This window comes from Lissotriton helveticus, chromosome 1_1 (genome assembly GCF_964261635.1).
Source record: "Lissotriton helveticus chromosome 1_1, aLisHel1.1, whole genome shotgun sequence".
Classification (NCBI taxonomy): Eukaryota; Metazoa; Chordata; class Amphibia; order Caudata; family Salamandridae; genus Lissotriton; species Lissotriton helveticus.
This window is the reverse complement of record NC_136057.1, coordinates 1,733,763,124-1,733,790,413: the sequence shown is the minus strand read 5'-3', so window position 1 is coordinate 1,733,790,413 and position 27,290 is coordinate 1,733,763,124. Positions and strand designations below refer to the sequence as shown.

The following is a 27,290-nucleotide window of genomic DNA, read 5'->3' as shown; positions in this document are numbered from 1 at the left end:
GGGGCATGGCCCCCGCCTTGCTGAGGGGATGTGAAGCAAAAATCGAGACAGAAGGGTTCACCTACTTGGGGATATATGTTACTTCCAGTGAGGAGGTCTTTTATGAGAGGAACCTTCTCGCCCCGCTAGCCAGGCTGAAGGGAGATGTACAACATTGGCGGGCCCTGCCACTATCCCTATTGGGAAGAGTGGCACTAGTCAAAATGATGACACTGCCACGATTTTTATATGCCCCTCAAAATACGCCCTATGAGAATCCAGATACATATTTTAAAGCAATAGACAGGGAGATTCGAAGCCTGTTGGGAATTGGAAACTGCCCCACATTGCTACTCATAAACAAGTTCAGGAGGTATTGCACTTCCCAATATCCAGGCATACTATTGGGCGGTGCAGCTGGCGGTCATCAATAGATAGGCCCACCGGGGACAGACAGACATCTGGCGTGGTATATAGACGAGTGGCTCATGGGACTTAGGGGGGGGGATGCGGATTAAGTGATGCACTATATAGTAACCCAAAGAAGCAGCACCTCACAGGACCAACAGCACAGACGGTCGCAATCTGGCATAAAGTAACAGAACAGTTAGGGTGGAATGGCAGGGTGATGCTCAAAACACCACTATGGTGGGCAGAGAGCCTAGGGAAACTGGGTAGATGTCGGGGATTTAATGAGTGGGATATTATTGGCATCTCAAAGGTTAAGGATCTGTGGGTAAGTGGGGCAATTGTCCCGTTCACGGAGCTCCAAAGAGAATATGAGCTAGCTGATAGAGAAATATTTCAATATTCCCAAATAGGACATGCTCACAGGGGGGCAAATGTAGAGGGGGAGGTCGTGCCATAGGCATCTCCTTTGGAGGACAGGCTCATCTCGGAGTATATGCTGAGTAAATCCATCTGATTGATGTACAAAAAAATCACTAAATCAGACCCGTTGCTAAATCTCCGCGAAAACTGACAAGCAGACGTTGGGGAGCTGGAGGAGAAAGACTGGAAGGAGACACTTGCGTCACCTCTAGAGGTGGCAATTTCATTGAGATTATGACTTGTCCAATTAAAAATACTCCTCAGGTCATACATCACATGCACTGCACTGGTTAAAATGGGCAGACTTGAAGATGCAGGGTATAGAAGAGCATGTGGTGGTATTGGCACCTTTTGCCACATCATTTGGGAATGTGTACCCTTCCAAAGATACCGTAATGCAATAATTACATGTATGAACGAAGCGTATGGAGAAACAGCTGCCCTGACTCCCACAGTGTGCCTCCTGAATGTGTGGAAGCCTACTGATCTTCATCGTGCTGGGCAGCTGTGGACTACCATGGGATTGATGATCGTAAAACGCAATATATTAGTTCAGAGGTGGGGGTGGCGGGAGGGTCTACGCTGGCTGAATGGAAGCGGGATACGGACTAGTGAATAATGGTAGAAGCTGAAGTATATAAACATAGAGGTTGGCCCCAGAAATGGGACAGAGTCTCCAGAAAGTGGAATGCATTCAGGGGAAATATATGTAACCCTCCACAGGCTTGTGGGGCAACAGCGGGGAGAACGATGGATGGAGAGGAAGGTCTAATTACTGTTCAAAGATGTGGTATAACAGGCCATTGATGTCTTGCCTATGGGGTGCAATGTAAACCTGTGACCAAGAGGGCTAAAAGTGAGGTACTGCTGTGTAACAGTATTACTTAAATAAACAGATGAATTAAAAAAAGTAAGTACATGTCCAACTTTTTGAATACACTGCACCCTTCCCTTTGGGCTTTCCAAGCCTAACTTAGGGGTGACTTATACGTATTAAAAACAAAGGTTTGGGCCTAGCAAAAGCTTTATTTAGTCATGTCAAAATGGCAGTTTAAAACTGCGCACACAGAGGCTTCAATGGCAGACCTAAGACCTATTTAAAGGGCTACTTAAGTGGGTGGCACAATCAGTGCTGTAAACCCACTGTATACACAAAACAGAATCAGGTGGTTGTGAGATTTAAACACATCTTTACTTAAGGTACATTTTACTCTATAATCGTGACCTCAAATTTGTTTTAGTAATGATTGAACACAAACGTTTTTTAAACTTTCACATTTGGTACGATAAAAGAAAGGACAATCCACATTCAACTTGATGGATATACAGTGAAAAATATTTAAAAAGCGTGTTAAATATGGAAAGATAAATCAAATATAAATTGTGATAACGCTTATTTTTTACATGAACTAGGCTAAAATTGCATCTTCACTAATCCAAGATTTTACAAGACCAGAGGATCACATTCACAGAAAGAGTTCTTAGTACTGGAACGTATGAAGGGTCCAGAGGTATAAAATATGGGCTTCCAATAGTTTCTTTAGACAAATGAATGTATACGTCCATACTGATACTGGTTGAACTAGGATCCCCTACTCATCCCAGTCTACACATTTCAAACCCACACTTTCTTTGGTGGTACTCCTCAGGACAAGGGTTTGGTGAATTCTTAGGGGACACAACAAAAGGTTTTGATTCAGACTTCTCAATTGTCGAGGTTATTAGGGATTTGTACTCTTCACCAAATCAAAGGAGCAGGACAGGCGTTTCTGTATTGCTCATGTTGTTCTGAGCCTCTCTGTTATTTTCATTTGTTTAGAAGTGGATTCTGGAAACCTGTGTGATTCCTTTACAAAAGCTTATTAGGACTCCCTCTGGATCACATCGTCCTCCTGTCACGTGGATAATGACCCACTAGTAACATTTAATTTTAAGGCCCTGGGCACATGCAGTATCACTTTACTAGGGACTTATAAGTATATTAATTATGGCATTGGAGTGTAAGCAAAAGCAATATGTATTAAGGTGAGAGCACAAGTGCCTTAGCACTGGTTAGCAGCAGTAAAGTGCACAGAGGCCTAAAGCCACCAAAAACAAATTAAGCTAAAATAGTAGTGAAGGCTTGTGGATGATCCTGCAAAAAGGGCCAAGTCCAACCGGGAGAAAGAATTAGAAGACTGCAGTCCCTGCTGCCCTGTACAATTCATACCAGTACTACGTCCTCAGCCCTGAAAATACTAGGCTGGCTGCTGCGCAACATGTTGAAAAAGATGGCATTGCCTCTAAGTAAGCCCTCAGGAGTAATCAGTAAATTTCCTGGACTCTTGGGGAAATTGCTTTGCATGTGCCAATAGTTCCAAGGATTGTGATATGTTTCAATGGTCTTTCAAACATTCGATCACTGAATCAGCCTTTTCACGAACAGCCTAGTCCCATCAACAGGCATATCCATTAGGGATGAACGCACATCACCCAAAAAACCTGAATTACCTCAACCATGCATATCTTCGGAGCACAACATTGCTACCAATAGCTTTGCCAGTGCAGTCAGTATTGTCCATGTCTGCCTGAAGTACATATTTTACTGCATTCCAGGCATGATCTGGGCCAGTGAGACCCCACGGTCCGCTAGAAACACCTGCAAGATCTCACTGGCCTTGTCCCATAATGCATGTGTGTACATGTCCAACAAGCAAACAAAATACTAGGACCAGAGTTGAAAGGCACACATTGGCATATACCACATAGTTGTAAAATTAAGAAACTGACAACTGAAAGTGAGACAGGTTACTATTCAGAATCTGTATCGCCTATGTGGCATCAGGAAGATATTGATTCCAGTATTTAGGCAGTGGTGCAGAGGCCTTCTCAGAATTCCAGAGCGATCCAGGGTCAATGCAAACTTTAGAGGCTCTTTCACATGGATACAGCTTTATCAAATGCAAAACAATACACAAATGTCTAAATCTAAAGTCCGCTTCGAGCTTAAGGCTCGGCCAAGCGGCCCTTCTGCACCCATCTCCATATGTAGGGTGGTCACATGGTGCGAAAAGACACTCCTAATTATTTGAAGGTACATGCATTTTGACCAGTTTTCTTCTTTGCCACTATGTCAGGCGATGGCCCCCTCACAACTACACGTCCTCATCATGGTCGATGCCATCCTGCACAACAATTCCAAATTAAAATGAAAGAAGATAAGATAAGAAGAAGAGGGCAATGGAAGGAGAATCAGCGGACACGTAGGAACTCAGTTCTTTGAGCGATTATAGGACATACGGACTGGCAGGCAATCAAGGATTTGATTACTAGGGTACAATTGTGGAGTCCCCCCCCCCCCCCCCAAAACTACACGAAAAATCTACAGAATCTAGAAGGATGTTGCAAAATGTGTCACTTTGTCACTAGTGTGTGAAGATCGTTACTTTTGCAACAATATATCACGTATATATTTATTTCATGTTATGAAACTGGGTCTGCGTAATTAAACTATGCAGAATACAGTTCGTGTTCTTTCGCTGTATAACGCTTTTGTGCAAAGAAAATATCTGCAAAAGTTGAATTTGCAGAAAAATTTGAAATTATTTTCCAGATTGCCATGGTTCAGAAAGGTTGCAAACTAGGTCACTGCAAAGCGAAAAGTCTCACAATGTGGCAAATAACGTTTCTTTTGGTGAACCTAAAACATGTCCAAAATAAAGGCATTCTGGGGTGAAGATTACGATTTGAATTGTTTTGCTCGACCCATGGACATTTATAATCAGGGAAGGGATTACCGGTATGCATTGAAGTGCTGAAGAACTTGGTGATTGCTGTAAAATGTATCATTTTAAATGATTTACAAAATTCTGCAACTAGAGGAACAGTTGTTTTACTTAAGTATTAGTCACGTGGAGGATTGCAGGTGTGTTTTACTCCCGGGTAGACTGGTACAGTATTTTCTGCAACAGTAGTTTTACCTCACCGCCTCAGCCAAACAGTAAGTAAAGAGCTAGAGCGCGGGTGAGTTATCTTACCGTTTCCCTCCTTTACGTTGACCCATCGAGGATCGCAGACCCCGGCCACAATTAGCACAGTTTGAGTAGGCCTTTCCTTCCTTCTTGGGGATATTCCAACAATGGAAGCATCTGACCCCGTACTTCTTATACCTATAAACAGGTGAGAAAATGGCACAGTTAAAACAAAGCATTGGCAACGACAATAGGTCTGGCTTATGAATTAAAATTCCTTATGTCATTAATGGATTTAGGCACTCAATAGGTCATCATGAATGCACTCATCTTTGTGCTCATTCATCCATCCACTGACTCATTCTTGTATTCACTCCTTTGACACAAAAAGCAATAAAACACATCCAAACCCAACAATATATCCAAAATATAATTAAAGAATAAAAGTAGAAAAAAGAAAACCCTCTGCTGCCTAAACACAGTGGGCATATGCCTGCAATATCAGAACTAAACAGAGCAGCGGTATTGCAGATGGTCTGTCGCAGTCACAAGTTCTAGCATGGCAGCCACTTTTAAAACCAACGTGTTACCGATCTTGAAATGATAAAACAATGATCCACTTCAGATAACAGCGTTCCTTAATGGCCGCCTCATTCGGAAGCGGCCATGGGAATGCAGTGCACTACAGATGAAAGGAACCATAAGAAAGGGGCCCGTTGGCACTGCTTGGGCAGCTGTAGAATTCTCTGAAGACACATACAAAAAGAAGAGAAGTCAAGATATACAATGAGAACTATAAAAGAAAATTGATAACTATTGAACTGGCCAGCAAGCACTGATGATGAAGTGCACTCATTTTCAGGTGGATGTGCACCTATGATCAAGAAATGTCAAGTGCAAGAGTCAAAAACTGCTGTGGACTGAACCATTTCTCCATGCAATAAGCTGTCATGGATGGAAGCAGAGTGCAAATGACACTCGGGCAGAACAGTGCCTGAAGAGGCCTAACCCAAAGGCGCTTTCTCCCTCTATTTGGAATGTATTTGTCAATATGGATGTATGTATTACTTAATGATTTCTTTATTACAAGATGCTGGCAGACAGCTAAACTAGCTAGGCTTTCTGAAGAGATTTTAGCAAGAATTTACTTGAAAATCTTCCACCATAGAGTTCGTCAAAGGGGATAACAAATACCAAAATAATTCCCTACAGATGTAATCCGTGAGATTTAATCTATCAAAAAACAGAATTTCAGGTTTTAAACTGTGCAAAAATAATCAACTCTTAAGATCCGGTTGGCTTTAACTTGTTACATCTTAAATATATCACGTTTCTGCCTTTGTCACAACTTTTCATATTAAATAGATCAGGATATGGAATCTGAAAATCCCTTTCCCAGCTAACCAATTAGGCCTATATGTTATTCCTGGGTTGTCACCATAACTAACTCAGGCCTACTGTTCTGAGATTAAGTTTTTTCACAAGGAAAACATCAGGCAACAGTCATAAAATTATACAAAATATTTAAAAATCCAATTGGGCAAACAAAATACTATCTCTCCAGAGAGTGGTTAGCAAAGATTCTTCGGATGCAAGTTTTCTATGCCTACGGGGTTTTCCATGCCTACGGGGTTTGTCAGAGGGGTAACAACCACCAAGATCCCAGAGTATTAACAATTCACCCTAAAATGCCCATTGACTAACATATTCTTCTCTCAGTCAGGCATGATGTTTAGATTGTAACCTTTCATAATAAACAATTAGGCCCATAATTTTCATTATTCACTTATTAGCATAACCAACTCAGACCTACTATATTGGGCTTAAGCTTTCATGTAAGACATCCATCAGATATGCCATCATACATTTGCAAATATGTACAAAATGATAGGTATCAAAACAAAATGTATTCCCTCCTATTATAGCCAAATAAGAATTACTTGAGTGGAAATCTTCTATCCCCATGGTTTGTTCCGGGGTGGGTCACCAACGCTTAAACCCTTGCCTACTACAGTAATCTAAGAGACTCTGTGTAACAAAATACCTGTATACAGGCTTTAGCACAATGTAATAACAACCCTCCCTCAAAGATTCTGTACCCTGAAACCCATGCTTTTCACAATAAGTCAGGCCTACTTGCTTTTCCATAATGTTTCATTGTACACAGATCACACCTAAGTAATCTAACATAACTTCTCATAGTGAACAGTTAAGGCCTATAACCTCTACCTTCGGTTTGATTCTGCAACCAGCACAAGTTTACTGAACTGCACAATAATAATAATATCAAAGTGTATTTAGACCATAGTCTCTTGAACCAAATTTCGTATAAGCATACAGGCATGGTCTTACCTCCTATAAAACTAAAAAGTAAAACTCACAGTAAAATACATAACAGCTAATCTGAATTGCTCATAATCTGGCAACCATTATGCATACAGTTGTAAAATTACAACTATGTATAAGACTACAGTTGGCAAAACAATATACCACCCCTCTCAATAAGGCTTAACCAGAACAATCATAGTGCATGTTTTCTACTCCTAGGGTTTGTCAGAGAGTGGCAAACACCAAAACCCTTGCCACAATGGTAATGTATGAGATTGTATATAATGAAATACGCTTCTGAGCTAAAGAATGATGATGACTTCAACCCAGATCTGTGACTGGGGGTGAGTGTCTGAAAAGTTTCAGGACTCCATCCATCATCTCCTTGTGTTTGCGTTATAATCCAAATAACATCCAATGGTTGTGTTGACTGATGCACGGAAAGGGGGGGATGTTCCAGGGAGGCCGCTGTAACTGCCAGGTTGGAATCGGGGATGTGCCATGGGCATGCCAATTACACATACGGTGGGCTATGGACTAAATGGGTTAGTGCATGTGATGTGCTGTGTGACCTCCGGTGTGCCTACTAGTCCATCTAGCCTGACGTGTGTGGCGCAGAGTAAAAGTAGTATATTAGTTGGAGCGTTAAGTCTGTGCCAGATATCTGCGAGGCCCCAGTTATCTAGTCAGCTTGCTAGAGCTCTAGCGTTTGATGAGGCAGTGGTGCAGGGCAGAGGGGGAAACGAGTGGTCTAAGTGGACTTCAGGCACACTATTTAAGTCGCCACCCACAAATCATGGTATCACACACCATTTTGAAAGGACCCCTGAAAGAACATTGAGATATGATGACTGGTGTGTGTGTTAGGGGCATAAAGTCTGCCAAATAGCATATGCCTAACATCTAGTCTGCCCACTCTAGGGCGTATCTACCCTCGGGCTCTACCACATCTTCTGCAGCGATTGGGACTCCCGGCCTGAACCACACAGGTGCCTCACATACATTGAGGAGAAACCAGTGGCAAACAGCTATCTACCCCAGCGATGCTGCAGCTTTATTGTATCAGAGCGTGTCAGATGGGACTCTTGTAGCAGCACAATATGCACATGGTGACGCTTCAGATAAGAGTAGCTAGCATAACATCGCACAGGAGTATGTGTGCCTTGCACATTTTAGGTCAGGATTTTGAAATTCTCCATTTTGCGGATTGGAAAGGTGGGGGCTCATGGGGGCAATGTCAGGGAGTAACATATATGCGCACATGAGAGGATACTACAGAGGCTAAACTGCCTCAATAGCAAAACTGAGTCGCTGCTTGAGTATAACCTAAGTGTACAGTACAATTCCACAAAACTCTACCAGAGGAGCAGAGTACCAACTGGGCGAGCACCCAAACGAAGGCAGAATGGACATATTCCCACCAACGAATGCATAAATGCAAGGGGGAGAAAGCTGATAGGAGCAACCCGCTATGAACCCCTTCAATTATATTGAATATAGCTGTTGCCACTATAAGTGAATGAATTACATTTGACATGCGTCGTCAGGGGCACGTGGGAACCCACCCCAGGGGCATTATTCGGGCAAGTGGGATATTTAATCAGTAGGAGTTGCATTCGTCTGCCTTCGGTTCCGAGAATCAAGGGGGAAATCGCATATAAATTAGCTCAGCATTGAGTATAATTACTTGTGTCAAATGTCGTCTGCTGATGTCTGTGGTGTCACCTCCGGAGGAGGCACCGGTCCGAGTCTGGCTGGGAGGGCCACGGATCAATTGAATTTTTATCGCTGGAGGAATGAAGCGACTGTGTGGAGGCTTCGTTAATGTGGACATCTCTGGTATTGCAGCAGCTTGTTCCAACACTTGGTGGCACTTTGTAATCCTTTGTTCCAGGTCCGGTGCAGCCTTCTTCTCTCTGCAGCATGGCATCGGGTCTGCACGCCCGCAACGGTCGCCTCCGTGTCCGTCCTTGACCTTCGACCAGCATGGGGGCCAAATGTGTCCAACTATCCACACATGTCCTCCGGTGAGTCGAAAAAGTGGTTAACTCAGTATGTGACTACTGAGTCTGACTGGGTAAAGCAGCTCATATTTCAGGTCTAATTCGCTCAGTCTGCATTTTGCTGCGGTGAAAGTGCTATATCGTTTTTGGGCAGCTGCGGTGTATTGCAGGAAAAGCAGGACATGTGAATTCCCCACTACCACCTCTGGGAGCTTCCTTGCCTCACACAATATAGCGTCCCTGTCACGGAAGTGCAGCACCTTAAACACAATAGGTCTGGGACTGGATGCACTGGAACACGGTGAGCATGCTTGATCGTGAAATGCAGAGAGAGCACCTGTGGGGGCCGTAGGTCAAGTATCCGGCCTTCAACGTAAGTAAGGCGTCCCAACCTGCTTTTAGAACTTCTCATTGATTGTGCAAAAGGATTTGGTTGGATGACATTTAGGGAACCTTATATCAAAATTAGTCAAGGTGAATTAAGAAAACCTGATGTGGTGTTCATCAAAGATTTTACTGCTTGGTGATTGAGGTCTTAATCCAATGTGAACATTCTCAAAATTCCCTTGAACAAGGATTTGAAAGTAAACAACTACCAAGATGTATCAAACAAAACCAAAACCTCACAAAGTGTTCCACTGTAAAATTCCATGGTTTCATGGTAGGATGATAGGGTATTTGGTCTCAATTTAATTATGCTACTCCAGATGAACTTGGATTCAACATGTCTTTCCCATTCAAGAAGAATGGTTGCCTATTTTAATGGACACTTTAAAAATGAGCCAAGTATTCATGGACAATCAATTGATTAGCTTAATACTCCAATGTACACTGTACAGCACTTTTTTTCTGCTCAATTAGAATTTTTTTTAAGAGTATTTGATGGAGCAACACTTGAATTCAGTTATATTTACAATGTTTGGAGTTGAATCATAATATGAGAAATATTTAAATATTTTTTCTTAGATTTATTATTACAATAGTTGTATGTGTGAAGTTGGGAGTTGAATCATAGTATTAGAAATAGTTAAATGCTTATTTCTTAGATTTATCATAATAGCTGTGTGGGTGAATTTGATGAAGTAGATAATTTATTTATATACATGTGCATATGTTGATACTTTAATGTGTGTGTGAAATTAAGCTAGATTTCTCAATTACATACACATAATTATTACAGGTCACATCAATGTTTGTTAATCATCTGCTAATCATAACTTACTTTGCACAGGACAATTGTATCCCGCTGATCCAGAAGTGCAGTATAACAGGCAGCTTATATTGTTAGAGAGGCACTGAAGGGTGTACAGTCTCTACCCGATATGCAATTTGTGCTCATGTGACGACAACTTCAAGCCTAGTTGTACTCTGGAATAATTTCTGTGTTGTTGGAACCAAGCAATAATAACGCAGAATGAGCCACCGCATAGTGGTACAAGAATAACCAAAGGCTTTGTCATTAATTAGGGACGCGCTTTACTGGATGAACGCAATTCGCACTGTCCCTACCTGCTCCAGTCTGGCCCTGTGAAGAGACATCATAGGTGTAGAAGAAGTGGGAGGTCCTACCCCTGTGAAATATCACTACTCTTCCTTTTCCCCCCTTATTCAGTGCAGCACAGTGTGATCCCCAAAGGGTTCTCGCTTCTGGCTCCAAGCTCCTGATGCCCACATGACACGACCCACTCCAGGGATAGTGGCATGTGGGGAATTTGACTGGGGTGGAACACCTGACAAACATCAAGACAGGTGTCCTAAGGCAAACTCAGGGAGGACAGAAACCTGCGCAGCATAAGAACAAAAGCTCGCTTAATCTCGATTTTCAGCATGAAAAACTGACTCTAAAAGCACATTCTCACAATCCTTCTGACTTTTCAAGTTTCAAGGAGGAAGAGTCAGAAAAAGTACTACAGGGATAACTGGCTTGTGGTGGCCCAGCATATATAGCAATGTCGCTTTATAATCATTCATTGACAGCTCTTCCTCTCATTGTGAAGCAGAGTTCACCAAGAAATGGACTGTTCACCCACTAATGGGGAACATGAGCTAGGTTTAGTTCATTGTGAGACAGGTTAGTTTTACATGACTACTGTGTTGTTGCAATAGTAATTTTGCTCAGTAGGAGAGGAGTCGCAGGTTCAGCATTTGATGTACATACTAGGCTGAGGAGTCAATAGCCAGCCCCAGGCCAGTGCATAGAGCCACTTACTCTGGAACCTTCGCATCGATGAAAGGGGGCCGCATTCATCACCCTTAGTACACTGCATGTTGGTGGAGTACCCTGTGCTAAATCATTCATAGACTACCTGATTTTTGCGTCAGGGTTTCATAAGTAGCAGAACGGCTACCTCACAGCGATCTACTGAAAGTCGTCCTCTAAGGTAAGCTTTTGTCTCTGTCCTCGGCTCCCCTGCCCCCCACCCAGGGGGTGCCTCTGCCATCAGGCAGGCAGAATGAATGGGGGATGGGGCCATGGGAGGCCCCCACGATCAATTGTCACCTGGCACAAGGGCCTTTCCCTCCCGCTCTATGCCGCCGGGTGCAGGTACTGGGGTAGGAATCGTCCCAGGAGAGCAGGATGACCAGATGGCTGGAACGGACACCAGAGAAATCACAGGGAGGCAGTGGGTGGCTCCAGGTAGGATGATCCTGAGTGCCAGCCTTTTTGTCAGCTGCCGCCTGTGCACTCTGGTCACCAGCTCATCCCGTGCCATCTGACAGCCGGGCTGGCACACCAAATGACTTGTCAGTGTCTAACTGACCAGTTGACCGGTCAGTGTCTAGCACACCAGATGACTGACAGGCAAACTAGTGCAGCTAAATGACTTGTCTCCCACCGGGTTCTGTTATCCCCCACCTTCAAGAAAAACTGCTCAAGCAATTCAGAGGAGAGAGGTGGACTGGCTGGTGATTAAGCCTCCTTAGCTTTTCTTAGGCTCAGACCTCAGGTTGTTGGAAGGGACTAACCGAGGAGGGGGGCAGAGACCCGACCCTCCTGTGAAAGCTCAGATACAAGGAGGATCCCAGGGGAGGTTGGCTGTGGAGGAGTCTGAGGATCCTGCAATCTGAACAGCAGAAACCTCCCGTAATCCCCTATGTGAGGTGGGTGATGCCATGACTTTCACCTGAAGGTCTGGTCCCTGTAGGCCAGGGTTCCAGGAACCCGGTAAGACTAACTTTCGTATCTAGGCCAGGTGGCATAAGACTGGCGAGCAATCTGGGCCTCCTGAGGACTGAACAGCTCCCTTAATCACTGTGAGAGGCAGGCAAAGCCACGGCTTCTGCCAGGAAGGCCTGGTCCCTGGCAGGCCAGTGCTCCAGCCACAGGGCAGTGCCACCTTCCGTACCCAGTGGATAGTACCATCAGACTAGGGTGGAGTTTGGCACTCCTGTAAGCTGAAAAGCTCCGGTAATACCCCATGATAAACCTGGTCCCCACAGTCGGTGGTACCAGCCAGCAGGCCAAGCCTCCTACCCTTCCCCAGGTAGGCCGATCCAGCCAATGGATGAGTATGGTTGTGCCAACTCAGTAAACCACGTCACCAGCCCAGGCTTCCTAATCTGAATTATACCCAGGCCATTTCAAAACATGGAAGATACAGGAGAATAGATGCTTCAGCGAAGTGGGAATTGTATTGCATACTATGAATGTCATTGGAGGAATCTATTAACCTTGGACTGCTAACATCGCAAAACAAGATGTCCAAGGATGAGGCCACTCCCTGTGCCTAGTACCCCAATGCTAATTCCACACAGACTGTCTAAATACCCTGTTCCAGGTGCTCCACTCTCAATAGGGCTTAAATACAGTTTCAACAAAATGCACAGGGTATGCTCTTGGCTCAAACACACCCTTTAACAGAGTCCCATGCCCAGCTCGGACAATACGCATTACACCTAATCCAATCTGGGGTTTTGACTACTCCATGAGGATTTCTGTGCCAAATTAATTGTAATAAAAAAAATGTAGTTTTTGGCGATTCTTCAAGCGATTCATAGATCTTGTCTCTTAATTTAGTGTTTTTTTTTTTGTTTTTTTTTTAACAACGGGGTGATCCTTTTTCAACTCTGCAGGACCTATGATCCCCTCAAGGAGAAATTAAGTGCTCTTCTGGCATTAACATAGCGCCATGCGTTGTGTTTTCACAATGGAATTTGTATACCTAGATGATTGATTAACAAACCTGGAGATGAACCTAAGGGCTAAAATGCTCATTCTCTTCTCAGCCTTCCTTTGAACAAATTCATGCTCCAATGAAGTTTGTTTGTCTGCTATCAGAAACTCAACTGTAAAGATATATCTGCATTATTAATTTTATTGAAATGACTACATTATATTAAACTTGATGAATGCGGTGCACAGCTAACCAGACAAAGGCCCTCCCTTTCTACAAACACTATCCTCATGCAAATTTGGTATAATTTTGTCCAGCATTTATTCCTGCAGCAGATTTCCCATTCATATATCTATATCTATAAATGGAAAATTCAACCTTTTGGCTCCCCCTTTAGATATTTACATACCTCTTTTTCAATCTGCACTAATCCTCTCAGAATGAAACTAGTATATATATGCTTACACTATTTATGTCAAACAGGGCTGGTTAATAGCAATCAAATAAATGCTTTTTAGATTAACAAACCATGCCAACCGCAACTAAAGTCTCTTGGTGACGACTCTGTTGAGAGGCTGAACCAGTTAGCCACGGGCTCAATGCTGGCATGATATCCTTCCAACTATGTCCTTCCCACTGATCAAGAGAGAGTGATTAGAGAGAGCAAAAGAAAGTGAGTGGTGGTACACAGGACCGGTCCTTGGATTTATGGGGCCACGGGCAGAATAGGAACATGCGAGGCCCTAATATAGTAAGATGGTTAAAAAAGCATTAATAATCCTAATCTAATACGTACATAGATATTAAATTGCTATTAAGTAGATTAAATTAAGTTTAAATGTAGTTTAAATTAATTAAACTTGGTATTGTTCTATTGAATGGGATGAATGAAAATTATATGCTAACGGGTCAGTCTGATTCTCGCACTAAGAGATGTCCAAAAGAGAGGTCAATCTTTACTAATGTGGAGAGAAAGCAGTTTTGAGTGTGTTTCCAAAAGACTGGAGTTACACCATAGCTCAAGAGGGTGATAGTTCTAGTCCTGCATAAGTAGAAAGGAGAAGTATCTGCCTCCAATCAGGGCCATCTAAATTTTAGGCTGGCACAGGAGTTTGGTTGGCACTGAGCATGGGGTTCCGGAGTAAACATAAGGAGTGCTGTAGAAAGATAGATCCTTTTTAATGCAGTGCACAACAACAAATGGATAGTGGCTTGTAGACAGAGGGTTTTGGTCCAAAAACCCAGCAGACAGCATAACGGTGAGAAGAAATGGCATAATGATCCAGCCATCTCAGATGAGGAGCCTAGCACGGTTCTGAATGATTTGAAGGGTACTGAATTCAAGAAGGCAGGAAGCCCAAGAAAACAGGCATTTGCTTAATCTAGTGAGAAGATAATTGACTGTACAACAGCCTCATGGTAGTGAGAGGGCAGAAAAGGAATGATTTTCTGTTGCTTATGGATGCAGTAAAGGCATGTGGATGAAAAATGGTTATATTCTGAAAACAAGAGAAGATGCTGGAAAATGAATCCTAGTTTTTTTGCTGACTCTGCCCATGTGGGCGATTGACGTACTTCCACCAGCCACCAAAAAACACCATATGGTAGGAGATCCTTTAAAAATGAGAACCCTTGATTTGTCACTATAAGGTTTGATTAATTTGTCTTCATTCAGAAATCAACTGCTAGCATGCACATACCAACATTTTCTTTGGCAGAGACCTGATCACCACTGAGGGAAATCATGTTTGGGTATCAATATGTGCAAGATATCTGCAAGAACAAGAAATATAACACAACAACAGACATATACCTCAAACCAGCCCGGAGTATTGGTTTTGTCAATGGTTGTTAACTGTTTAAGCTAAATGAGTAACAATAAATTATTTTACTTTCACATTGTTGTTTTAACCAATAAGTAGCTCATTCACACACATTTGCATAGAATCACAACTAGAATGCAGGACCATTACTCTTTGTGCTCTGCAGAGAGGCCATATTTTGAATGATCATGTAATCTGAACACCTTTTTGACCCACAGAGATGCATAGTGTGAAATCTACTACCTGCAGCCTCAACTACAAAGTGCTCAACTGTAGCCTGTTATAAACACCTGGAGGCGACTCAGTACAAAAGGCGCATAATCCAAGAGTAATATGCTGTAATATGCTGTGTAATGAAACACAGAAACAAACATGCTGGAAATAGTTAGCACTCTCGGGGAATGCAAGATTAGGTAAAGCATGGGAAATATAAACAGGAACAAAATCACTGCCATGGATTAAAATAACAGCAGGAACGCTGGAATTATGCGGCAGTAGAGGGCTAAATTATGTGGCAGGGTGAGTAAATTATGCGACAAGAAAAGGCAAATTATGCGGTATAATGTGGCAAATTTTGAAAGAGTATTACTTCATTGTGTTGCCCTTTTAAAACTTGGTAACACTGTTTGGGGATTGGTTGCACCCATTATTACCAATTTAACACCCAAATTTAGCAGTGGGAAAAGAAAGTTGACAATTCCAGTTTTTCAAAGGGCCTTTCCACATGCAGCAAGATGTCTGGCTGCATTTTTAGTAACTTTTGAATCATTTGAGATGGAAAGCAATTACATTGTTAAAATCTGTAGATTATGTAGCAGATGATGGATTATGTGGCAAATGCGGGAAATGCATAATTATGCAGAAATCAACACCACTGCATAATCGCATAATTCCAATGGCCCTGCCTAACATGCAGCATCAGACTGGGACAGAAAATAGGCCATGTACTAAAATAAAAGGGCCCCCCATTAGGGAGTTAGTTAGCTAGAAAAGTGCCCCATGTTTGCAAACTAGGGCAGTTTTCAACTTGTAAAGACATGCGGAATAAGTGTTTTGTAAGGCATGGAAGATTGCACTGATTTGAGTTTGCTGCAGGCACTGTTTGCTTTAATATCAACAAAAATCAACAGTAAAAACCGGCTCACCTAACAATAAAGCAGGTTAACAACTGGCCAAAAGACGGCCTACATACTGACCTGTAGTGTAGTTCCTATCATCCCAATAGGCTCTGCGCATTGGAATAATACCTACAGCAGTAAAGGCCTAGACCAGACGTTAACTAGGTCTACTACTGTCGATACTAGACTTAAAGTTTTGGGTTTGCCAGCTTAGCTCAGAGTTCACTAGAAACTTTCTCGAATGTTCAAGGAGGACTTAACTTCCCTGATTAGACAAGAAGGGATTTAGTTTCTGACAACCATAGAACATGACAACTTTGCTCTCCCCTAATCAAGAGTATATCTCGAGAGTCGTGTGAACAAAAGGCAATTTATTTTACTCAGTCAGTACGTGCATTCTTAGTCTCATCAGATTGTAGAGAAAAGGAAGAGACGGGCGTGTTCAATAAAAAGGTGTTATTTATTGATCAGTCTCTTTTCTCATACAAGAGAAATGGATCGATATTATTGCAATACTTATAGTTAAGTAAAGTGCATACATTAAAAGCAATAGTATAAAGTAATACTGTAAAAACATTGATATGGTTTCTAAGCCATAAGATGTTTTAAAATGAATAAAATATATTACATACACATATACATTTGACTAAACGTACTCAACTGGTGTTTCTAAATACGCCTACCCCGTGTACCTGACCTAAGTCTAATACGTGGGCGGGAATAGAAAGTTACAGTTTAAGTTAAGTTTGTTTTTGCCAAGTGAATAACTTAGGAATTCTCTGTGAGGGGTTATTCAGTTCTGTACCTGGAAGTTAGGATGAATGAGGGACGGTATCTCTCTCTCTGGTCTCGATATTCCAGGCTGCCTGCGAGGGCTACCCAGAAGCGCCGGTGCTGGATTTCTCGGCAGGAGAAAGCAGCGCGTCTCTCAGCGCGTCAGGAAGGCGGGGCTGCGCCAGCGGGGTCTGCTCTGCTCTTCGCTTCGGCAAGTATGGCTGCTCCGTCTCGTCACCACGCGTGTGTTTGCATAGGGCAATATCGGTAATATTTATACCTTTAAGGTGCCGAGATTGACGTAAGGATGGACATAGATACGTCAATAAGGATGTCATACGACTTGCTCGTTAGCACATTCTTTTACTGAAGTTCTCGGTGAAATCAAAACAATGGCCGCAGGGTTTTGCCCAGGTTGTCATAGGTTTGATTTGTTTTGAGAACTCCGTATGCCTTATCAGGGGCTGGAGGAATATCGCTTGTCTAATTAGATCGCAAGCGTTATGACCTAATCAGATAACACGTTCCTGTGCCGTAGTGTGACTGCGTCAGATAACGGTATCTGCATCATGGGGGTTTTCTGCCTCATGGGCTGACTGTTAGTTAACTTGTTGGTTTGTTTAACCAGAATAGGGTCAGGAATAGGGGGATCGATTCAGAACCTATAGGAATACATCACACCCACTCCACGCTAACTATGGTCATATTTACTAATCTATGCATAGTAAAACATAGTACAACATACTATAGAGTATTGTGTATACCTTACCACCCCAAAATACATAAATGCATTTTGAAATTTTCAAATATACTGAAAAATTGCAGACATATGTATTGTATGCACTCAAGCTGTAGAATAATGCTAAAGTAATCGCATTAGTATACATTATTGCTATTTGGTATATGAGAATTACACATGAAATGGCTCTTAATACAGAAAAAAAGTTCGAGACCATTCCATCACAGAATAAAATATTTATGAACATACCAGCGGGCAGCTAATGTCTATAAGCTATCTAAAATTTTAGAAACCTTAGTTCTCTAAGAATAGTTCTTACTTTAAGCAGAAGATAGTGTCCCGAAAAATATGCTAAAATATTCTGGGGCTGCTGAAAAATTGCTGTCCGTGAACTGGAGCGAAAATTGTTCATGTGACTTTATTTTTAAAGTTGAAGGCCGAATTCAGGGAACGCCGTGTGCGAGCTTGCTCAAAAGTCTCTATTTCTGCTCTGGAGAGAACATCATATCATTTAGGCTTTCGAAAAAACTGTCAACAGCTTCCTGGGAAAGTTCCACTAACTCGGAAATAGGTGTAATCATGCATTCATGCGCATGATTGTCTCCATTGACATTCTGATTCGCATTGCTGACAGAAGGTCGTACCTGATCGATGCTGCTTTCATCTTGAACTTCACTACCCATCAATCGTAGTGGTGAAGCTTCCACGAATGCCGTCATCAGGATTGGCAGCCTTTGAGGGCAGCACAAAGCGTGAACCTTGATCGGGCTCAACAATGTTTCTGCATCCATTGGCGCATCCGATTGTAGCGTCAGACAGGTGTCTAACACGCATTCTTCTCCGCATAGCAGACACCTTAATACAGGTAAAACACATCTTTGCCACATTGGTCGAAATGATAGAAACCAAGTCATGTTCAGGTCTCTAAGCCGGGAGAGTCCCAGGATTTTTGATATCCGGTCCCGGTATCCAATGGCTAGGATTGTTTCTTCCCTTGTCGCAAGAGTTTTGTCTGTGACATGGGTTGCCATAACGAAAAATAAGGACTAAGAATAGGATTCCTGCAATTAGTCCCAAGATCAGGGGAAGTCCGCCAAAAATCGAATGGACGAAATCTGGAAAAATACCCAGTATGGCTTTGAATGGTGTTAATGCCATCGAAAATACTGTCTTAAATACCTTTGAGACCCCATTGGTATCAGAAATATTTAAGATTTCGTTTAGAATTTCTGCGAAATGTATGGGGGAATTAGTTGATAACAACGAATGTATCTTTGCAGTTGTCCTTGCGACTTGTAGATCATACGTTTCTTTTGATGACGTGAGCCTTGTAGGCGTCTGAAGAAGCACGGTTTTCATTCTGCTTAAAGTATCTATTCGAATAGAAGTAATTTTCAAATTGGGCCATGCCCTTGCCTCCCTGTCTGGAAAGGAGCTGGGGAACAATGAGCGTCCACAGCACTTGACCTTCGCAGTCGTAGTTACTAGATAAGGAGTCCCGGGCATAAGACTACAACATCTGCGGTCTACAATTAGAATGTAACTCCCATTATAGAGTCTTTGAAAGAATGGTTCTATTTCTGTTGCAGGTGCGCCTTGCTGGTGACATGAAAGGTTGTATGAATTCCCTTCACAGGCTCAATGCAAACTAATTCCGTTACACAGAAGCGTGCCGCTTAGTGACATCGCACAATTATTGCCACTAAGAAACACTTTCTGTCCTTTATTACTGACACATGCATGTGAATAGGGCAGGTTCCATGTTGTTTTAATGTACCCCTTTCCCAATTTCTCGTACATGCCAGCCTGTATATATTTTTGGCAGTATTGAAACCTGAAGGTTGAGATTGGAATATTTATTATCCCATGTATTATCCATTCACTGACAGGTCGTTCTGACATTGTCACTGGTAATCTTTCGAGTTTTTCAATGCTCAAGATTGTATAATCAGCACCCTTTTGTGTCATACTGATTTGTCTATCAGTAAGGTTAAAGATTTGGAATAGTGACGTTGTGTTGATTAAACGCCAAGGCACATAGCCTGAACGCAGATTTTGTAACGTCCAGCCAAGCTGTACAATAGAACGCAATTGAGACTGACCGTGTTGTAGCAACAGTAAGTCTTGCGATAAAATGTCGATTGCTGAAGACACAATGCTGTCCAAAGAAAAAATTCTGGAAGACAGAGTCATTAACCCATTGTCCACTACAGAAAGTGATTTTTCCAAATTAATACGGTCAATTTCCCGTATTCTCTCTGCTGTTTCAATTTGAGTAACCTTCCAGGCCTCATTGTATGCTGCATATACAGAGGCTGCTATGAAACACTTTTGACGCTGTTTGCGTGGTCCCATAGTGAAATCACGCAAGTCCGCACCATCAGTAAGTAAAGTTAGGTGTTGCTTAATTTCTGCCAGTGTGGAAGTTTGTAGCCATTGAAGGCATAATTTGCCCACACTGTAGGTGGTTATTATCCCTGGGTGATGTCTTTGAGGATATCTAGGGTCTGGCCTGGTCATTTTGAACCCCTGTGTTTTGTTCAGGAATCTGTCTTGACAGTTATTAGTATCTGTGGGCCAGATCAACCACTGTTTCCAATCAGGATGTGTTCTGTTTTGGTTTAATACATAATTTACGTCTATCTCTTCATCTGTAGAGCTATTGCTGAACATTGTTGGCTTTGGAATAGACGGTTTATTTAAGTCTTTGATTTTGGCTAGGCCAAGACAGGTAGTTTGTTGAACAGTGTCATTTAAAAATATCATTTGTTCTGGGATCATGCAGGCTCTAAACAAAGATTCTATACCCTGCACTTGCCATTCTTTTGTACCCCAAACACTTTTCAATTCAACATTTTTGTCCCAATAATCAAAACCAAAAGTATTCATTTGTTCAAAAAATGAGTCTGAATATATCAATTTTGTGTTGGTTATCATGGTCTTTGTCCCTGTCTTGTTTGACAATTTAAAATAGAATGCTTCAGCATTACTTGTGTTAAAACCTGAAAAGTATGAATATTTGTCATAGAAGGTTCTTGAGCTTCCTTTTGGAGGGGTTGCACAATGTTCCCATTGATTATAATTTAAAACATTTCTAGGTTGTGCAGATCTATGTAAAAAATGGTTACCATAGTGGTTATAACAGTACATACTATCATAATTTGTAGAACCTTGCAAATAATCATGTTTGGTAAATTTAGCAGACATTACTAAGTCAGACATCATATTATTAATGCTTTCGAAGTCCCAATCATCAGCAAATGAGCTTGGTTTTGCAAAGTCACTCAATGAGATCTTAATTTGGTGTGGATATTTCAGGATTTCGACCGGACCATAAATTTCATAGTCAGTGTTGTCCCAGGCTACCCCACCAGGTATCGGATTGGCTGTGAAGTTGGCTGAAGAAAGTTCTCTTTTCTCGACGTGTGAGGATGTGTGTGGTTTGAGGATCAAGTTGATTTTCTGACTTGCTGTGTCCATTTTAGCATATTTTCCCTCAATGAAGCGTCCCAAAGTTAGTATCATGATGAGCCAAAGTATGAGGCTAAATGCACCAAAACCCACCCAAAATTCGATCCATGGAGAAATCAGATATGTTTCTTTTAGTTGTTTCAAAAGTTCTTTAGCTTTATCTTTAAAGGTTTTTGATGATGGCTGTGTCTTTGATTCACTGAAGCCTTCAGAGGAATCATCGAAGTTTATGAAGTAGCCGGATGCAGTTCTGTCAATTGTTCCAATTTTTTCAGGATTTCCGTTTCTTGCATTTTCACTTGGTACTTCATTATAGATTGGTGTGTCTCTGCTAAATGTTTTTATTTGGGTTTTCAGAGGTCTGAGTTCTATTGCATTGTTGCATAGTCCTTGTTGTTCTTCTGTAGGCGTTTCGAATGTGATGAGCCTCTTTGTTAGGACCTCTGTACTGGTAGCAAACCTTGGTGTTCTGCTACTTATTGGGAGTCCACTTGGCCTACTGTTTGTTATCGGCCACATGATTGTGGTTTTACCAGGTCGATGGATACAACTCTGTTCTCCTTTTTACCAGCAAGTGGCGGTAGTACAACTGATCTTGTCCCGTTGACAGACAAGACAGGAACTGCTTTTCTGTAAGAAGGCCCAAATTCCTTCTTTACCGCGATCTTTTCCCTGACCAGATCCCCGACTTTTGGAATCCAGACAGGTCTTGCTGGGACAGGTGGTGGTTCTTCAGTGGTTGTTGGCTGTTGTTTCAACTTTATGTTGCTCAGGTCTTTTCTTGTTTTGTTTAAGTCCTACAAAATTGCCAAACGGTCTTTGATATCAAAGCTTTTTTCTTCTACCACTGAAGTCTGACTATCAATGTCAGAGATTAACATCCTAGTTCCAAATAATAATTCGTACGCACTGAATCCCTTCAGAGAATTTCTTGGCAAGTTATTTAGACTACGTTGGACACTTATTAGATGTTTGACCCACCCAGCTCCCGAACCTAATATCCTTTCCGTTATAGATTGCTTTATGCCTTGGTTTTTTCTTTACACCATCCCGTACCCTCAGGAAGGAAGTGAGAAGATTCCCGCTGGGCTATGCTCATTTGGTCATGTTTCCCCTCAGGCTTGAGAGCTAGAGTGGAGACAATGGTCAAACGTAGCATGCTCTTAGCGTATATGCCATTTAGACTCGCAAATCTTTGTATAACAGTCCAGACGTCAGCCGAGTGCTGAGGATCTACATTATAAGTGGAAACTAGCCTGTATATGTTAATCGCAACCCTTCCTTTTTACTCTTGAGTTTTTCTGGAGTAAAAAGACGAGGTATTAAACTTTTTCTCTCCCCACTGCGATCTCTGTTGCAGTTTTTTACAAACATGGTGTGACGCAGGCTCATGCCTGGCCACCAGTACCGTGATTGTAATTCTTCCAGAGAATCTTTTAGTTTGAGGTGTCTGAGACCCTCGCCCATATGTGCGTCTGCGATTAACAAGTTTCTCCTGTCCATGTTTGGAATTACTCTATCCCCCACTCCAGGGATTCGAGCAAAAGGGACGGAGTTTGCATCGATTATGTATGTATAATTGAGTGGATAGTTGATCGGTAACGCTGAGCAGTCGCCTTTTGATGACGTTTTCACCGCCAGCACTGTTTCACCGTCAATGTATTTTAATGTACGCTTTTTTCGAACTACGGGAGCCGATTTAGTGGCTGCCGCTGTGGCTGTTTCAGCCAATGAATTCCCTGCAACGTGAACGCCATCACGCTGATGACTCAGTGAGTGTGTCACGTGAGTCTTTGGTAGCTCTTTTTGTAAAAGAGCTATTTGTTCCCAGAGCAGTTTCTGCTTTATTGGTGCATCTGTGTCATCTTTGTAACCGTTTTGAATCCATGTCTGCAAATCCTTGTTATATGATTTGACGTAGTAATATGAATCTGACACTATAAGTGTCGGGAATTCGCGATCGCATTATCTAGCGCCATTTTCAAAGCTAATATCTCAGTTTGTTGTTCTGAATTAGTTTCTACTGAGTGTGTCTTTGTTAATAGAGGTTTTAGTTTACCTCCGCGCCACACTTCTTTTGTAATCCCACATGTGGGGTTGTATGCCTGTTCTCCCCAAACGGGGGGTTGAGCATGTCCGTCTGTATAAATTACACAGGCGTAATGTCGTAAAGGCAGAATGTCGATTGGCAGAGGATATGTTTTTTCATATTCTAAATTTTCCATTTCTTCTAGTTCTGGATCAAAGTAATAGTATACTTTGTCCGTTGTGATTGAATTTACCCATTGTATCCATTCCGGATTCAATGTTGTTGTTGGTAAATTACACGGTGTTGTTAGTGCCTCAAAGGCTGATTCTGCTGTTCTGACTGTGATATGTCTACCGTCAGCTTGATCTTTTTCTCTAGCTATTGCGGTTTGAACTGCATGAACAATTTTTTCTTTGTTGCTGAATTTCTGTTCAGCTTCTGTGTACAAGTGTGATTTGAATGCAATTGGTACCTTTTCTCCCTCATTAGAGGTTAGGTATGTGAATCCGCATCTCCCTGGGATGACTCGAATCACAAGATTGCGTGTGTTATCACGTGTTTCTAATTTTGTTTTAATTAGCATGTCTGTTTGTAGGGATCTCAAAATTTCTGTGTGTATTTGAGTCCAATTGGATCTTTTAAAATCTGGTTTTATCAGATCATAAAGGGGTTTGACCCTTTCTGTGTAATTTGCAATGTATGTTCTTCCGAAATTTAGGAAGCCTAGAATCGACTGTAGGTTTTTTAGTGTTCTAGGTGCTTGGAGCACGGCACATTTCTCTAGGAAATTGTCAGCCAGGCTTTTACCTTCACTTGATAATTCATATCCTAAGAACAGGACTGTCAGATGGGCAATTCTGGATTTTTTAAAGTTGAATTTGTAACCCTCTGCTGCGAACCCAAGTATTATGGTGTTCACTCTTTTCAAGTGAGTCTCCAAGTCATCATCTGTTAAGTAAATGTCATCGACATAAGATAATGCTTCATCATCATATAGTTGTAGTAATTCTGTTACTCTCGCTGAGAATACTCCCGGGCTGTTCTTGTACCCCTGGGCTAACCGACAGAATTGTTTTTGAGTGCCATTTATTGAGAATGCAGTAAAATATCTGCTCTCTGGTGCTATGTTTTGACAAAAGAATCCATTAGAGATGTCTAATGTTGTTTTGTATTTCTTGCGCACTATGTTATTCATTAGTGCAGCACTATGTGAGTTTTGCACTGCAAAAGTTTTGCAACATGTGTTAAGGTGTCGGTAATCCAAAACTAGACGATATGAATTGTCTGGTTTGGAGACCGGAAACAAAGGGTTGTTCATTTGTGAGGTGCAAGTTTCAATCACCCCCTGGTATTCTAGCTGATCTAGTATTTCATTTACCTGTTTTTTAGCTTCTTGCTTAATTGGGTACTGCCTTTGTGCAGTAGGTTGTGATTTTAACTGGATTTTGTGAGGAGGAGAGTCCTCATCCCATCCCACGTGATTTTTATATAAAGCAGGAGCTAGAGCCACTGCCCACTTTCTAGCAAGTGTGTATTTTTTATGAATTGGAATTTGATTTGAGAAGGCAGGCATAATTATTTCTTCGCCATGAGGGCACTCCCTGACAAACTCTGGTGGCCAGTCTTTTTCAGCTAGAAGGATATCATAGCCCTTGGAGAGATTATCCCAAAATAGTCCCCTTATTTTTCTAGTCTTATCCCCCTCTATACGCAATGTTATTTCGTATATTTTGTGAGGTTTGCTAACTCTGGTGTCCGCAGTTTCCACTTGAAGATATTCATTCGTGTCCACTGTCTCCAGATGATTCATAAGGACTTTGCGAGCTATGCTCACTTCTGCTGCGCTGTCTAGCATTGTCTGAGCCCATTCCCCGTTTTTCAGTTGTGTCCTCAGAATTCTCGGCATTGTTAACTATTTTAATGCTGGCTACCTTCTTCTTTGGAAATTGTAATTTCTTTTTTAGCTGAGCAGGTTCCTTGTCTTTGGACTTGGCGTGCTCTTCTCTTTGTTCTGATCGTCCTCTTCTTTCCGATTTCTGCGAGGAATTCTGAAAAGATTGAGAGGGACGGGTATCAATGTCTTGATATCTATCAGGCTTTTTTATATTATCCCTATTTCTAAGGTTATATCTATTCCCAGAGGGGTCACTCTGGGGGGACCTGTGTCTTTGGTTCGGAGATTTTTCTCTTCGCCTAGGAGACCTTCCTCGGGACTGGAATTTCTTTTCTTTAGGATTGGATTGTTTGTTTCCATCCCAGTTCTTTTTTGGTGATGTAGATTTATTATTAAAAAATATTTTTTCAGGACTTTCAATTAGTTGCGGTTTTGCTGGTATTCCACCTAAACTATCTCTGCCTAGTTCCTCATAGGATTTTTCTATGATTCTGGCAATTTCAGCTGGTTGGTATGCTATATCTGTCTCTTTTAACCTCTGGCGGATCGCCACGTTTGCAGCTTCACCTTTTATGTTGGCTAATAATATAGCCGAAACCTGCTTGAAGTCTTTTAGTAGTTTCATACCAAGAGTTAAAGCGGGTTCTGGACCATATTCGTCTTGAATTTGTTTTAGCACATCTGGTATTACCGAAATGGATGGAACACCGTGCATTTTTGTGTAGATGGAAGCATAGACTGTACCCCAAGTGTCACAGTCCTCAATGTGTGGTGCGATTCCCATTGGAAGACAGATAGTCAGAATCCTGTGTTTTTCTAATGGGGTGGTGTCAGGAAACACCGCCTCTATTTGGGTGATTTTCTGTGCCAACCAGATGGTATTTGCTCCCGTTTAGCCGGTACTTTACCTAGGCAGGACTGGATGTTCTGTGGTGTAATTTTATTTGTGTTCCCCTGGTGAGGGGTCAGCTGTGGTAGTTTAATCGCTGGCTGAATTGTTGAAGTCCGCATCACATATTGGACTAATTGTCTGTGTATTTTTATTAGTTGTTTTAGCTGTGTTAAAAGGTTTGGAGCAGACATCCCATCGATGTCTGGATGTGGTGTGTATCCGGCTAGGACCGGCCACGTTGCTCCTGGTCTACCTAAAGGACCGAGCCTGGTGATGTGATTATTATGTTTTAGGGCGCCATCAAATAAGAGCAAATGCTCTTGAAATTTGAGTGGTACTTCCACCTCCTCGAAAGGAGTGTACGTTTCAGGAGGTTCCTCTATTTTGTAATAGTGGAAGTACTTTGTTATAGGATTTGCTGCTGGAAAATGTATCCATGAATAGTATACCTCTGTCTGCCGATATTCGTGTGCCTCAATTACGAATATGACTGTACCACCTCTAGGTGTCAGTCCATTTTCTATAAGTTTTATGGTTATAGATTTCCTTTTGATGACCGGGATGAGTATTATATCCTGGTCTGCGTCCTGCATGGTAGCATCAGCTGCTGCGAGTTCAGTTGCTAATCTAACTGCCTCTCTTTCTTCATCACTGTCTACCATTTTACTGACAGGATGGTTATTTCTTTTGTTTGCAGATCAGGTTTCTTATGGAAACAAAGATTAGATGCACAATATTTTGGAACGGTGTATCCTTCAACGTTGACTTATACCAAGAACCATACATAGGAGTTCCCTCCTGCGAGGTCTGGCGGATATAACCCTTCACCCACTCCAGACGTCTTTGGAGTATTTGGGAAAAGGGGTCTGAGTGAGAAAGCACGACTGAGTTACTCTAAATGTCTTACGTTAGTTTTATCGCCCTTTCCAAACGCGTTGGGCGCCATGTAGTGTAGTTCCTATCATCCCAATAGGCTCTGCGCATTGGAATAATACCTACAGCAGTAAAGGCCTAGACCAGACGTTAACTAGGTCTACTACTGTCGATACTAGACAAAGTTTTGGGTTTGCCAGCTTAGCTCAGAGTTCACTAGAAACTTTCTCGAATGTTCAAGGAGGACTTAACTTCCCTGATTAGACAAGAAGGGATTTAGTTTCTGACAACCATAGAACATGACAACTTTGCTCTCCCCTAATCAAGAGTATATCTCGAGAGTCGTGTGAACAAAAGGCAATTTATTTTACTCAGTCAGTACGTGCATTCTTAGTCTCATCAGATTGTAGAGAAAAGGAAGAGACGGGCGTGTTCAATAAAAAGGTGTTATTTATTGATCAGTCTCTTTTC

General features: G+C 42.0%; 1 protein-coding gene across 1 annotated transcript in view; it reads right to left on the bottom strand.

Moving 5' to 3' along the window:
* The window catches only part of ZGLP1 (zinc finger GATA like protein 1), a 546,271-nt gene that overhangs the window by 110,266 nt on the left and 408,715 nt on the right, over positions 1–27,290 (bottom strand). The window contains exon 5 of the mRNA XM_078659174.1: positions 4,827–4,958. Coding sequence (XP_078515300.1) covers positions 4,827–4,958 — 132 coding nt within the window. The remainder of the gene's footprint in view (positions 1–4,826; positions 4,959–27,290) is intronic.